General features: G+C 35.4%; 1 protein-coding gene across 1 annotated transcript in view; it reads left to right on the top strand.

Annotated features, from left to right (window-relative positions):
- TSBP1 (testis expressed basic protein 1) overlaps window positions 1–15974 on the top strand; it is a 181847-nt gene that overhangs the window by 145088 nt on the left and 20785 nt on the right. Inside the window, exons 36-38 of the mRNA XM_058736135.1 lie at window positions 2053–2073; window positions 13876–13896; window positions 14772–14792. Of these exons, the coding sequence (XP_058592118.1) occupies window positions 2053–2073; window positions 13876–13896; window positions 14772–14792 (63 nt within the window). The remainder of the gene's footprint in view (window positions 1–2052; window positions 2074–13875; window positions 13897–14771; window positions 14793–15974) is intronic.

Here is a 15974-nt window from a genome sequence, read left to right as displayed (position 1 = left end):
AGAATGGCTAAAATCAACAACACAAGAAACAACAAGTGTTGGCAAGGATGTGGAGAAAAAGGAGCTCTGTTGCACTGTTGGTGGGAATGCAAAATCATGCAACCACTGTGGAAAACAGTATGGAGTTTCCTCAAAAAGTAAAAAATACAACTACCCTATAATCCAGCAATTGCACTATTGGGTATTTACGCAAAGAATGCAAAAACACTAATTCAGGATGACTGGGTGGCTCAGTCAGTTAAGTGTCCAACTTAGGCTCAGGTCATGATCTCATTGCTCATGAGTTCAAGCCCTGCATTGCGCTCTGTGCTGACTGTTCAGAGCCTGGAGCCTGCTTTGGATTCTGTGTCTCCCTCTGTCTCTGCCCCTCCCCCCCCATCTCTCTCTGTCTCTCAAATATAAATAAAAACAGTAAAAAATAAATTTAAAAAACAGTAATTCAAAAGGATGTGTGCACCGTATGTTTTTTATAGCAGCATTATTTGCAATACCCAAAATAAAGAAGTAGCCCAAGCATCCATTGATTCGTGAATGGATAAAGAAGATATGGCATATATATACAATCAAATATTATTCAGCCGTAGAATGAAATCTTGCCATTTGCAACATGGGTGGAGCTAGATGGTATAATGCTAAGAGAAATAAGTCAGAGAAAGACAAATCTTATATGATTTCACTCATATGTGAAATTTATGAAATGAAACAAGTGAGGAAAAGGAAATAAAGATAGTGAGAGCGAGGTAAACCAAGAAACAAATTCATATCTATAGAGAACAAACTGATAGTTACCAGAGGGGAGGTGGGTGGGAAGATGGATAAAATAGGTGATGGAGATTAGGGAGTCACTTGTCATGAGGAGCACCAGGTGATTAAAATTTAAAAATTTTAAATTTTAAAAAGAATGCAAAAAAAGAAAAGAAAATAGCAAAAGGTGCAGGAGGAAACTTTTGCAGGTGATGGATAATTTCATGGCATTGATTGTGATGATCCTTCATTGGTGTATACTTATCTCCAAACACTTAATGTCTACATGAAATGTCTATGATATTTTATACCAATTATACACATAGCATGAAAAGTACAGCATAGGGAATATAGTCAATAGTGTTATAATAACATTATATAATGGTAAAAGGTAACTACACTTATGGTGAGCATATTGTGATGTATATATCATTGATGAATCACTATGTTGTACACTTGAAACTAATACAATATTGTATGTCAACTATATTTCTATTTAGAAAAGAAAACACTGGTCAACAAAAATGATTAGGAGCTGGAAAAAAATATTCTATCCACTAAAAAAAAATAAATTTCCAAACCAATAATGTGTAGCCAGAATAGAAGAGGAAGATGGGGGTACCTGGGTGGCTCAATTGGTTGAGTGGCCAATTTCAGCTCAGGTCATGATCTCACAGTTTGTGGGTTTGAGCCCTGCATCAGGCTCTGTACTTGTAGCTCAGAGTCTGGAGACTGCTTCAGATTCTGTGTTTTCCTCTCTCTCTGCCCTTCTTCCATTCACTCTCTCTCTCTCTCTAAAATAAATAAACATTAAAAAAAAAGAATAGAAGAAGAAGTAAAGTGATTGAATAGGAAAAGAGAAAAGTAAGAATTAAAAAAAAAAATGAAAGAGTTTTTGCCAGAGCAAAACATAAATATAAATAAAACGTATGCATAAACTGAAATGGAAGAATTTTAAATGCATATATATTAATTTTATATCTCTCAGCTCTATTTAAGGATAGAAAGGCATGGATAAGGGGAATTATATGTCTTCATTTAGATCTCATGCATAGACTTATCACTTGGTACAGATACTACACAGGGGACAAAATAACATTTGGGTTCCTCAAGGTCATTTCCACTCTTTGTATGTCTATTAATACATGAAGGACTCTTATCTGGTCAACAGCTTCAAGTCAAATGATGCAAATATTTTGGCACCTTGTTAGTGTCATTTTCAAAGTGCATCTTAGAAAAAATTATTGATAGACATTATGATGTATATATAAAGATTAACTAAAAACATATTTTTGTGTTGTGTTTCAGAAAAAAATGCACCACCTACTGGTAAGTTATTTTACTATTTAATAACTATAAAGTACAAATGTGTGGTAAAGGATTTTAGTCACACTGGCTATTTTCATTCATAACTGTGCAAAAACTAAGCATTTCAATGAGTTATTAAAAACACCTTTGATATTTAACTCCACTGATTTCCAGAAAGAATATATTGATAATTAAGTCAACTGACTTGTCAATAATAAATTAGAATTTTTTACTAAGAAGAAACATATACAAAAGTATTTAAGGAAATAAGATGGGCTCAGAATCCAGGCAGAGATAAAGGAAAATAAAGTTTAAATAAAACTTTGAAAAGAACAAATACATCTTATGCACAGTAACTATAGGGTTGTTGAAAGGCTGGGCAACATTATGAGGAAGGAAAAAGAAGGTTGGATATGCTTATGATCCTTCAGATTAACAGATAATAATTTAAAAACAGAATAGAGAAAAGAAATTAAGAAAAGTAATAACATGGTGGTGGTGGTGGTGGTGGTGATAAACAGTAAAAGAAGTGGTAGGGAAGAAAACTGAAAAAGTAGAGTTTGCAAAAAATAAACTGAGGATAGTTTTCCAGTAGGAGAAGTTTAAAAACTGCTTCTCTGGACGTGTTCCAACTGAGACAAATTGTATGAATCAGTGAAAATGATGAGTATCTAGGGGAAATGATCACATGAGCTTACATATTTTTTAAATAAGAAGAAAGAAAGAAAACCAAATATCAAACATATCTACCTGGGTAGATATGTTTTAAAGGGCAGATTTTAAGAATTTCAGAAAATAAATGTAACATACTTTGTCACAAATCCCATAAACCAATTCCTTTATTACTATAGTCCCTGAAATCCTAGAAGAGTAACTTATGAAAATGAATAAAGAAAAAAATTAAAAATATGAATTGATATGGAATCAGTAATCAAAAAAAATCTTTCTCCATAACCAGATGTCTTCTCTGATGAGTTCTACCAAATATTCAAAGAAAAAATACTTCAAATCCTGCATGGAGTTTTCTTGAAAATAGAAAAAGAGGGTACAGACCCAAGTCATTCTGTAAGGCTATGTTAACAAATACCGAGATGAACAGAATGATAAAGAAATTTGAGAAACTCAGAAATGCATTACCCAAATGTTCACATCATGTTCACATAATCGTAAATGTTCACAAATGTTGACATATGACAAAACTTCCCTGCAGAACAATGGATAAAGTCTTTTTCATAAATGACTTTGTGACAAGTAGATAACCATACAGAAAAGAAAGGAAGAAAGCATATCCCTACCTCACATCAAACTTCAGTTCCAGTGAATTACATATAAATATGAAAGACAAAAAATAGTTTTTAGAAAATAATATAGAAATAATCACCATGAACTTGGAGTACAAAAAGATTTCTTTAAAAACACTCAAAACCTACTTACTATAAGAAAATAACATGATACATGTGGGAGGGATTCATAATCAAGAACATTTGTTCATCAAATGCCACAAAGTGAAAAGGCAACATTAAGTAGAAAAGCATATTTACAACACATAAAAAAATAAAAAACATTTTAAGACTAGTATCAGAATACGAAGAATTCCCACAGAAAGAAAACAATTTGGAAGGGCCAAGACGGTGGAGCAGCATGAAGTTCTTGGCTTCTCTCATCCCTGAATGCAGCTAGATCAGCACCAAACCATTTTGTACACCTAGGACATTGTACTGAGGATTAACACCACAGTCTGCATAACTTAAGCCACAGAACTCAGCAGGTACACAGTGTGGAGAGGTGAACTGGGGGAGAGAGAAGCCGCAGAGGGTGGGGAGCTGTTTTTGTGGAGACAGGACAGAGAAAGGTGGGGAGAGTGTGGCACACCAGGAGAGTACAAAAAAAGCACTCCTCCAAAAGTAGCTGGAGAGAAAAAGAGTGGAAACGCTCACAAAGGACTGAACAAGAAATCTGTTCCCTAAAAACACTGATGGGGAGAAATGAGAGGATTTCAATACCACTACGACTCTATAAATAGGAGACTGCAGAGTCGGAAATTCTGGAGATCAATACCTGGCAGTGCTCAAGTGGAGAGGAAGGGTGAATCCCCAGGAGGAAGCAATGAGGTCTGAGGGGTCAGTGGGCCACCTGGGGAGAAGGATTTCCCCTGCTTGGAGGACATTTGGAAGAGGCCGTTTGGCCTCCCCATTGGCAAAGGTCCCAGCGGACCCCAGAAAACAGCCACATTTGCTGGTATTGGAACAAAGATGGCAGGGTGTGATGAAACTTGGCGCCAGTTATTTGTTGTGATTTGCCATAATCTCTGAACTGCTGCCACTGTGCAATCACATGAATTTTTGCTGGGGCAAGCTGGCACCCGGCCACAATCTCTGAACCTCTGCTACAGTGCAATCTCATGAACGCCATCACAGTAGTGTTCTCTGGGGCAAGCCAGTACCCAGCCACTGCTCAGTGAGGCCCTCCCCAACGGGTCAGAGCAGGTCCAAGCCACAAGGTTCTCAGAAGTTACGGGTTTGGAAACATAGCCCTATGTGAGATAAAATTCAGGAGAGAGGTGACGCCTAGCAGGCTGATGGCTTGGACACAGTGTAGAAACAGGGAGTGGATGGAAGCTGGAGACAAAGAGAGGTGCTTGATTACCAGTAAGTGAGAGCTGAGTTCCTGTGCCAGAGACTGGGAAGCTGAGTGAAGCCATTTTCACCTCTCTTGTGCATGCACAAACATGCACAAGTGCACATGTGCCACACTGATCCACCTCAGTAAGCTAAGCAGCTTACTAGTGGAAAACGAAGCCATCACACCAAGTTCTGCCCAACTGTACCCACCAAGCACATGCCCTAGAGGACCACCACACACCTCTCTGCCTGCTTAGTGTACAAACTATAAAGTGCTTCATAGTTTGACTTCTAGGGGAAACTGGATGTAATTTCTTTTGGATTTCATTCTGTTTGCTGGTCCATCTATTCATTTCTTTCTTTCTTTCTTTCTTTTTTTGCTTTTGTTTAAATTTTTTTCCCTCCTTCCTTTTTCTTGGATACAGAAAGAGAAAATTTTATTTTTATTTTTATTTTCCATTTTTTAAATTTCTTTTTACTATTTTTTTTTTTTAATTTTTTTTTTCAACGTTTTTTATTTATTTTTGGGACAGAGAGTGACAGAGCATGAATGGGGGAGGGGCAGAGAGAGAGGGAGACACAGAATCGGAAGCAGGCTCCAGGCTCCGAGCCATCAGCCCAGAGCCTGACGTGGGGCTCGAACTCACGGACCGCGAGATCGTGACCTGGCTGAAGTCGGACGCTAAACCGACTGCGCCACCCAGGCGCCCCCCTTTTTACTATTTTTTTATTTTTGTAAATGTTTTTATTCTATTTCACTTTCTTCATTTCATTTTATTCTATTTTATTGTATAATTTTTTTTTAATTTTAAACTTTTTCTTACTTTTTTTCTTCTTCTTTCCTTTTTTCTCTATTCTACCAAGTTTCATTCAACAATCCGACCAAAACACACCTAGGATCTAGCTTTCTTTATTTGATTTTTTGTGTGTTTTTTTAAATTTTTTTAATTTTAATTTTAATTTTATTAGTTCTTTTTCTTCCTGCAAAATGACAAAATTAAGGAATTTGCCCCAAAAGAAAGAACACGAAGAAATGACAGCCAGCAGGTTAATCAACACAGATATAAGCAAGATGTCTGAACCACACCTTAGAATCACAATAATAATACTAGCTGGGGTTGAAAAAAGCACAAAACCCTTTTCAGAGGATATGAAAGAAGTAAAATCTAGTCAGGATGAAATTAAAAATGCTATAACCAAGATGCAATTTTGAATGGTGCCACAGCAGCAAGGATGGATGAAGGAGAGCAGCAAATCAGTGATAAAGAAGACAAAATTATGAAGAACAATGAAACAGGAATAACAGAGGGAAACTAAGGCAAAAGAGCACAATACAAGAATTAGAGAACTCAGTGACTTATTAAAAAGGAATAATATCTGAATCATAGGAGTCCCAGAAGATGAAGAGAAAGACAACATGGTAGAAGGTTTACGTGAGCAAATTACAGCAGAAAACTTTCCTAATCTGGGGAAAGACACAGATATCAAAATCCAAGAAGCACAGAGAACTCCCATTAGATTCAATGAAGACTGACCATCAACAAGGCATATCATAGTCAAATTCACAAAATACACAGACAAGGAAAGATATATGAAAAAAACAAGGGAAAAAAGTCCTCAACATATAAGGGAAGATAGATCAGGTTCACAGCATACCTATTCACAGAAACTTGGTAGGCCGGAAAACTGGCAGGATATATTCAGTGTGCTGAATCAGAAAAATATGCAGCCAAGAATTCTTAATCCAGGAAGGCTGTCATTCAAAATAGGACAGATAAAGAGTTTCCCAGACAAACAAAAACTAAAGGAGTCCATGATCACTAAACCAGCTCTGCAAGAAATTTTAAGGGGGATTCTCTGAGGGGAGAAAAGATGAAACAAAACAAAAAAGCCAAAAGCAACAAAGACTAGAAAGGACCAGAGAACACCACCAGAAACTCCAACTCTACAGGCAACACAATCGCAATAAATTCATATCTTTCAGTACACACTAGAAATGTCAATTAACTAAATGCTTCAATCAAAAGACATAGAGTATCAGAATGGATAATAAAACATGATTTTAGAAACCCATTTCACAAGAGACCCATTTTAGACTAAATACAACTTCAGACTGAAAGTAAGGGGATAGAGAACCATCTATCATTGTAATGGTCGCCAAAAGAAAGCCGGAGTAGCCATACTTATATCAGACAAATTAGATTTTAAAATAAAGACTAACAAGAGATGATAGGGCATTTTGTCAAAATTAAGGGGTCTATCCACCAAGAAGATCTAACAATTCTGAACATTTATACCTCTAATGTGAAGCACTGAAATATATAAAGCAATTAATCACAAATATACAGAAACCGATTGATAATAATACCATAATAATAGGGAACTTAAACACCCCACCTACACCAATGGACAGATCAGCTAAACAGAAAATCAACAAGGAAACAATGACTTTGAATGACACACTGGACTGGATGGACTTAACAAATATATTCAGAACATTTCATCCTAAAGCAGCAGAATACACATTCTTCTCAAGTGCACATGTAACATTTTCCAGATTAGATCACATACTGGAACACAAATCAGCCCTCAACAAATACAAAAAATCAAGATCATACCATGCATATTTTCAGACCACAATGCTACAAAACTCGAAATCAACCACAAAAAAACTTTGAAAAGACCATGAATACCTGGACATTAAAGAACATCCTACTAAGGAATGAATGGGTTAACCAAGAAATTAAAGAGAAAGTTAAAAAGTACACGGAAGTCAATGAAAATGATAACACGACAGCCCCAAATCTCTGGAATACAGCAAAAGCAGTCATAAGAGGGAAGTATATAGCAATCCAGGCATTCCTAAAGAAGGAAGAAAGTCTCAAACACACAACCTAACCTTATACCTTAAAGAGCTGGAAAAGGAATAGCAAAGAAAGCCCCAAACCAGCAGAAGATGGAAAATAATAAAGATTAGAGCAGAAATCAATGATCTCAAAATCAAAAAAAATAGTAGAATATATCAACGAAACCAGGAGCTGATTCTTTGAAAGAATTAACAGAATTGATAAAACCCTAGCCAGTTTGATCAAAAAGAAAAGGGAAAGGACCCAAATAAAATCAAGAATTAAAGAAGAGAGCACAACCAACACTGCAGAAATACGAACAATAATAAGAGAATATTATGAGCAATTACATGACAATAAATTGGGAAATCTGGAAGAAATGGACAAATTCCTAGAAACAGATAAACTGCCAAAACTGAAATAGGAAGAAATAGAAAATTTCAACAGACCCATAACCAGTAAAGAAATTGAATTAGTAATCAAGTCTCATAACGAACAAGAGTCCAGAGCTGGGTGGCTTTCCAGGGGAATTCTACCAAACATTTAAAGAGTTAACACCTATTCTTTCTAATATGTTCTCAAAAATAGAAATGGAAGGAAAACTTCCAAACTCATTCTATGAGGGCAGCATTATCTTGATTCCAAAAACAAAGACCCCACTAAAAAGAATAACTAAAGACCAAGTTCCTTGATGAACATGGATGCAAAAATTCTCAACAAGATACTAGCCAGTCAGATCCAACAATACATTAAAATAATTATTCACCACAATCAAGTAGGATTTATACCTGGGATGCAGGGCTCATTCAATATCCACAAATCAATCAATGTGATACCTTACATTAATAAAAGAAAGGACAAAAACCACATGTTTCTCTCAAAAGATGCAGAAAAAGCATGTGAAAAAATACAGCATCTTTCTCGATAAAAACCTTCAAGAAAGTAGGAATAGAAGGAGCATACCTCAAGATCATAACAGCCATGCATGAAAGACCCACCACTAATATCACCCTCAATGGGGAAAAACTGAGAGTTTTCCCCCTAAGATCAGGAACACAACAAGGATGTCCATTCTCACCACTGTTACTCAACATAGTGTTGGAAATCCCAGGCTTAGCACTCAGACAACACACACAAAAAAATAAAAGCACCCAAATCAGCAAGGAAGAAGTCAAACTTTCACTCTTCACAGATGACATGATACTCTATGTGAAAAACCCAAAAAGTTACCCACGCACACACACACACACAAAAACTGCTAGAACTGATCCATGCATTCAGTAAAGTTACAGGATATAACAATGCACAGAAGTCAGTTGCATTTCTATACACCAATAATGAAGCCTCAGAAAGAGAAATCAAGAAATCAATCCCATTTACAATTGCACCAAAACCCATAAAATACCTAGGAATAAACCCAACCAAGGAAATGAAAAATCTATACACTTAAAACTATAGAAATCTCATGAAAGAAACTGAAGAAGACACACAAAAAATGTAAAATATTCCATGTTCATGGATTGGAAGAACAAATATTGTTAAAATGTCAATTCTACCCAAAGCAATCTACATATTCAAAGCAGTCCCTATCAAAATAACACCAGCATTCTTCACAGAGCTAGAACAAACAATCCTAAAATTTGTATGGAACCAGAAAAGACCCCGAATAGCCAAAGCAACACTGAAAGAGAAAGCCAAAGCTGGAGGCCTCATATTTCCGGAATTGTGTATTACAAAGCTGTTATCATCAAGACAGTATGGTACTGACACAAAAACAGACACTTAGATCAATGAAACAGAATAGAGAACCCAGAAATGTACCCACAAACATATGGCCAACTAATATTTGACAAAGCAGGAAAGAATGTCTGATGGAATAAAGACAGTCTCTTCAGCAAGTGGTGCTGGGAAAACTGGACAGCGACATGCAGAATGACCCTGGACCACTTTCTTACACCACACACAAAAATAAACTCAAAATGGATGAAAGACCTCAATGTAAGACAGGAAGCCATCAAAATCCTTGAGGAGAAAGCAGGCAAAAACCTCTTTGATCTTGGCCATAGCAACTTCTTACCCAACATGTCTCCGGAGGCAAGGGAAACAAAAGCAAAAATGAACTACTGGGACCTCATCAAAATAAAAAGCTTCTGCACAGAGAAGGAAACAATCAGCAAAACTAAAAGGCAACCGACAGAATGGGAGAAGATATTTGCAAATGACATATCAGATAAAAGGTTACTATCCAAAATCTATAAAAAAACTTATCAGACTCAATGCCCAAAGTTTTTTGGCATTATCCAGTGAAGAAATGGGAAAAAGACATGAATAGACACTTCTCCAAAGAAGACATCCAGATGCCTAACAGACTCATGAAGAAATGCTCAACATCACTCATCATCAGGGAAATACAAATCAAAACCACAATGAGATACCACCTCACACTGGCTAAAATTAACAACTCAGGAAATAATAGATATCGGTCAGGATATAGAGAAAAGGGAACCCTTTTGCACTGTTGAATGCAAACCGGTGCAGCCACTCTGAAAAACCATATGGAGGTTCCTCAAGATATTCAAGCTAGAACTACCCTACATCCCAGCAATTGCACTACTAGGTATTTATCCAAAGTATATAGATGTGCTTTTTTGAAGGGCACACGCACCCCAATGTTTATAGCAGAGGTATTGACAGAAATATGGAAAGAGCCCAAATGTCCGTCAAATGATGAATGGAAAAAGAAGTGATATATATATATACAATGGAAGATTACTTGGCAATCAAAAAGAATGATATCTTGCCATTTGCAACACCATGGTTGGAACTAGAGTGTATTATGCAAAGTGAAATTAGTCAGTCAGAGAAAGACAAATATCATATGACTCATTCATATGTGTAATTTAAGATACAAAACAGATGAACGTAAGGGAAGGGAAACAAAAATAATATAAAAACTGGGAGGGGGAGAAAACCTAAGACAAATACAGAGAACAGAGGGTTGCTGGAGGGGTTTGGGGTGGGGACTTGTCTAAATGGGGGATGGACATTAAGGAGGGCTTAGTTGGGATGAGCACTGGGTGTTATATGTAGGGGATGAATCACTGGATTCTATTCCTGAAATCATTATTGCACTATATGCTAACTAACTTGGATATAAATTTTTAAAAATAAATTTAAAAAAATAAAAAATTAAAAAATAAAGAATTCCTACAAATCAATTACCAGAAGATGGATAGCCCAATAGAAAAAATATTCTTGAACAGGTATTTCAAAAAGAAGACCAATTTATGGTCTAGAAGAACAAAAAGATGTTAGCATTAAGGGAAGCTGGGTAAAATCCACTGTCTGTAATATGTTTATAACTCTTATGTAAAACAAAAGCTACTTAAAAATAATAACTTAAGAAAAATTCACCCAAAGAGGGGGAAAAAACTAAGATATCATTTAAAGATAGTGACTAGTCAAGAATTAGAAAGCTGGATAATGTCAAGTTTTGGCAGGGATATGGAAAAGTAAAATATTTATGCATTTCTGATATGAGTCTTAATTGCTTTAGGTCAATGCATGCTAGCAAATTGGTAACAGCTGGCTCTGTGTGCATGTTCATATGTGTGTGTGTGTGCGTGTGTGTATGTTTAACAAATTATATTGATAGGATATATAGCACACACTGCAAAATAAAATATACAATAATTTTATTGATAAAACAGCCAATAAATATATTAAAATGTGTCTAATTTCATAAATAATCAAGGAAATGTCAATTTAAAATTATAATAAAATGTAAGTATCTACTCACCAGATTGGCAAAAATGTTAAAGTATGATCAACCTGCTAGCAAGGAGATGGAGTAATGGGAACTCACAGTTTTAACAGTAAATGTAAATTGGTATGACCATTTTGGAGGATGGTTTGTTATTATCTAGTTGAAGATACATATATTTTACAACCTAGTAATTCCATTCAGAAAAATGCTACAGAGAAATTCATGCATGTGTGGAAAACGTATAAAAATGTGCAGAGCAGCACTAGTCATAATAGTCAAAAACCAAAAACAATCCCAATGTCAACTAATTATAAAATAAATAAATATTGTGGCATAAGCATACAATAAACTCTCTAGAGCAATAAAACAATACAAATGAATCATAAGGGCATAATGTGGCTCATAGGAAGCATAACACAAAAGAATATATCCAGTATGATTCAATTTATGTAACTTCCTAAATAAGCCAAACTTAAGCTATATTGCTTAGAGGTTGCAACTAGGTGATAACATTAAAAAGCAAGAATATCATTTAAAAAAAAAAAAACAAGAAAACAGTTACCTCAGAGTAGAGGAAAGGAGTTATGATACATAGTGGTGGGAAGAGAGGATGCGGGCAAAATAATATTTCTTAACCTAGATGATATTAATATATATGTTTATTTTGTACTTGTTAATGTATACATTTACAGTTCATGCACTTTTCAGGATATGTGTTTTTTTTTCCAATTCAAAACATTAAATGGAAAAATACTTTATTCTTAATTGCACTCATAGAAAAAGAAAAGTTGCTCACCTTGCCATAGCAGCTGAGAGGAAAATGAAACAAGGGAGATTGTGTCCTTTGATCATTCTTCAAAATCTGCATGAAACAAAGGAAAAACCACTGTACTTCTCAAAGGATTCTATTTCTAATACCCTTGCCCTGGATCTATAATCTCTATGAACATAGGCAGTGTTGATTTTGTTTCTTGCAGCACCCTCAGTGCCTTGCACAGTGCCCGGAACATCCTGAATGAATATTCACTGAAAGATAAATGAATATTCATTGCAGGATAAATGAATGCCTGAATGAAGGGGAAGACTGTCAATACAAACTAATGTGTTATACACGAATTGCACTGTAATATTTGTGTTTCTATTTTAGAAGGAATAACATTATAATTCATTGGTTCCTTGGCTATTTCGTCTCTATAACATTCCCCAATCTTCCTAATACCTGAGGGTTATCATTTCCAGTCTTTGAAAATCTTGATACTTCTTTTTTTTCTGTTTCCCATCATTACTTAGAATTTTCCTATACCAATGACAATTTTTAACAGGAAGAATAGTATGAAGTAACATTGTCCTGGGGAAATAATTAAAAATTTTTATATCAGTGACAAAGAAGACTTTCCATTCTGGAAAATGTGTTTGAGGTTGGACATTAGCATGGAAAGATGACATCTTAGAGATATAAATGATGTAGAAGGGATGAAAAAGAACTCAAGAAAACAAATGGAATGAAGACAAAGGAAGGCAATTTTATACACTGAGAATCATACCTGTTCCAGAAAGATTTTCTCTAGAAACAGGTGGGGAAGAAATTGAAGGACAGAATAATCTCCCTCTACCAACCCCTCCTATCTTTGTCAGCTAGGGTTGCACAGCAAAATTCCCTAGACTCAGTAATTTAAACAACTGAAATTTATTTTCTCATAGTTCTAGAGGCAGGAAGTCTAAAATCAGGGTCCCAGCATAGTGGAGTTCCAAAAAGGGCCCTCTTCCTTGCTTGCAGATGATTGCCTTCTCACTAGGTCATCACAAGGCAGAGAAAGAGAGAGCATAGTCTGGTGTGTCTTCTTATAAAGGCACTTAATATGTTCCTCCTAGGACAATATTAGAAGAAGCGGTTGTTAATCCAGTGAACCCAATGCAAATACATTGCGTGCACACTTACTTGCATATCTGTGTTTTCTTCACAAAGAAAGAATTTCAGAATTTAAAAGTAAGATTTTTTTTCCCTATTTATTTCTGATATATTTCAGTCTCTCATAAAGTCTGAGGCTATGGCTCTACATGACCAGAGGCTCAGATTTCATAATATGTGAAATCCTCTCATTTTGTTACTGATTTCCCAGAAAGTAAAATTTTCATTGCTTTAACAGACCAATGTTAAATTGTTAAATTCACATTTTATACCAAAACTATTCGGTGACAGAAAGAAAAATGAAGATATAGCTGGAAAATGACAAAGATAAATAGCAAGAAGAAGGGATATATTAGATATTTGTAAGTAATTTTCTTAAAGGGAGCTTAGAGCTCAGAGATAAGTAAAAAACTGTAATGGAATGTCCCATCCCAATCCCCTGGGGGGGGGGGGGGTTGTAATTGAATGTTGACAGAAATCAAAGAATTAGAGCTATTCTCACAGGAAAGCAGAGAATGCTAAAACTCCGGTGCATTTGCCCCAAATCTGTGACTTGGGAGTTTGTGCTCTACCTTAAGAAAGTAAAAACATTTGTAATGTTTCTGTAGAAAAAAATAACTAGGAATTGTGTTATTAAACTGGATTATTATTGTGTAAATTTTTTCACTGTGCTATTTTTAGGCATGACTTCTCCTTCCCCTGGTAAGTAATTTTTTTAAATTTATTTATTTTTGAGGGGGGTAGAGGGGAGGAGAGAGAGAATCCCAAGCAGGCTCCATTCTGTCAGTGCAGAGCCCATCATGGGCTCCATCTCAAGAAGCATGAGATTATGACCTGAGCTGAAATCAAGGGTCAATCACTTAACAGGCTGAGCCATCCAGGCACCCCTCCCCTGGTAAGTATTTTTAATCTCATTTATAGTGTTCTCAAATACTCTAAGACCCTTTCCTGCACTTTCTCTTTTTATTTATATTTATAAAACTTTGAGACTTCTGTTTTGACCTGAATTTTTAGAGAGTGAAAAGTCCAGTGGGGAAGGGCACAGGGTATAGGGAAGGAGTAATATGTTTATTTCAGCAGTGTCCTGGGATTGGTTATTTGGCCTAGCAACCAAAATCAGTACATTTTGTGATTATGATTTGAAAGTAAAGGTGGAAAGAAATAACAAAAGAAATAAGCCTAAGTGAAAATCCATGTTAACAGTGTGGAAATAACATAAGAACTGAACAACAGAGGTGATGTGGGTCACTACCAATTATCAACTGTGCAAAATTGTGTCATAAATTAGACTATTTAATCTTTCCGTGATCAGTTTCTTGCTGTAGAAAATTGGGGTAGTAATAGTTCCATATCTATAGGATTAAATCAGTTAAATGACAAGAAATAGTTGGAACAGTGTCTGCCATATAATTAGACATTATGATAATGGTAATTATGATTACCATTAGAGCTCAGGAAAAAACAAATATATTAGAGTAGAGATAGTACTTTAGAACTTAGGAAAAACCAATACTAAGATCTTTAGTGTCCTCAGAGGTAAACCCAACCACATTCATCTCCTTGTCTTTTATTTTTAGGAAAAGTTGTAAAATCTACAGGTGAGTTCATTTTTCTATTATTTAATTCAAGAAAGAAATCTAGGCCAAAGAGAAAAATTTGGAATTTGTCAGCATACAAATGGTATTTAAACCCTTATGACCAAGATGAGAATATCTAGGATGTTAGTGTAGGTAGAGAAGAGAGAGAACTGAGTCCTAAAGCCTTCTAACACAAAAATTGAGAACTAAAAGAACAGACAGCAAAGGAGACCAGAAGAAGCAGCCAATGAGCGAGAACATATGGTCTCTGTAGAGAGTGGTGTCCCAGAAGCCAAAGGAGAAAATGCTAAGGTAGGAGTGATTAACTCTTCACTCACACTTTCTCTCTTCCATAGTCACAATCCTATTAATTTGTAGGAAATTTTAAAACTCACCGATAAAAATAAATAAATACAGCCAAACACTGCTTTGGCTTTTCTCTGCTCATCTACAGTATTAGGTATGAAAATTAAAGGATCTTCAAATATTAGGCATTGAAACAACTCATAGAATAATAATATGAGTCTTAATCTCCTATCAAATCACACTATTTATTTATCTTAGAGACTGATATAGACTTTATCAGTAATTTCAATTTCTTCTCCTCCAATTTGAGTGGTTTATGATACCTAAGTACATGAAGATATCCAGCTCTGAAAACCTCAAAATTATTTTTTTTTCAAAATTCTTAAAATTCTTATCTTGCATTCTTAGTTACTCTTCCATTAATCAGAATTTTGGAAGCTATTGAAAGGAAAGTTGTAGGCACTGATTAACTAAAAGAATAAATACATACAACAAATACAATCCTTTATTTTAAAATATGATTGGAGTTAATTTATCTTGACTTGGCATGAAGAGGCTACATTTGACCTGAGACCTAAACAAAGTCATGAAAACACCTAGCGATAAAGTATTCCAGGGAAAGGGAACAAGCTCAAAGGCCATAGAAGGAAATGAGATTAATAGAAGAGCCAATATTAACCTTTCGTCCAAATCCTCAACACTTAGTATTTTCCAAGTGCTACCACACTGTTCAGTATCAAAGAGATACTTTATACTTTCAACATTATTTCCATTATTACTGGAGATGTCAAATATCTCTGCATATATCTGTTTTCCTTTTGTGAATTTTTTTTATTCATGTTATTTCTTTTTCTATTGAGTTTCCTGACTCTCGTGGATTTTCAGGGATTCATTGTA

This window comes from Neofelis nebulosa, chromosome 6 (assembly GCF_028018385.1).
Source record: "Neofelis nebulosa isolate mNeoNeb1 chromosome 6, mNeoNeb1.pri, whole genome shotgun sequence".
Taxonomy (NCBI): Eukaryota; Metazoa; Chordata; class Mammalia; order Carnivora; family Felidae; genus Neofelis; species Neofelis nebulosa.
The sequence above is the reverse complement of the archived record's forward strand: the minus strand, read 5'-3'. Positions and strand labels throughout refer to the sequence as shown.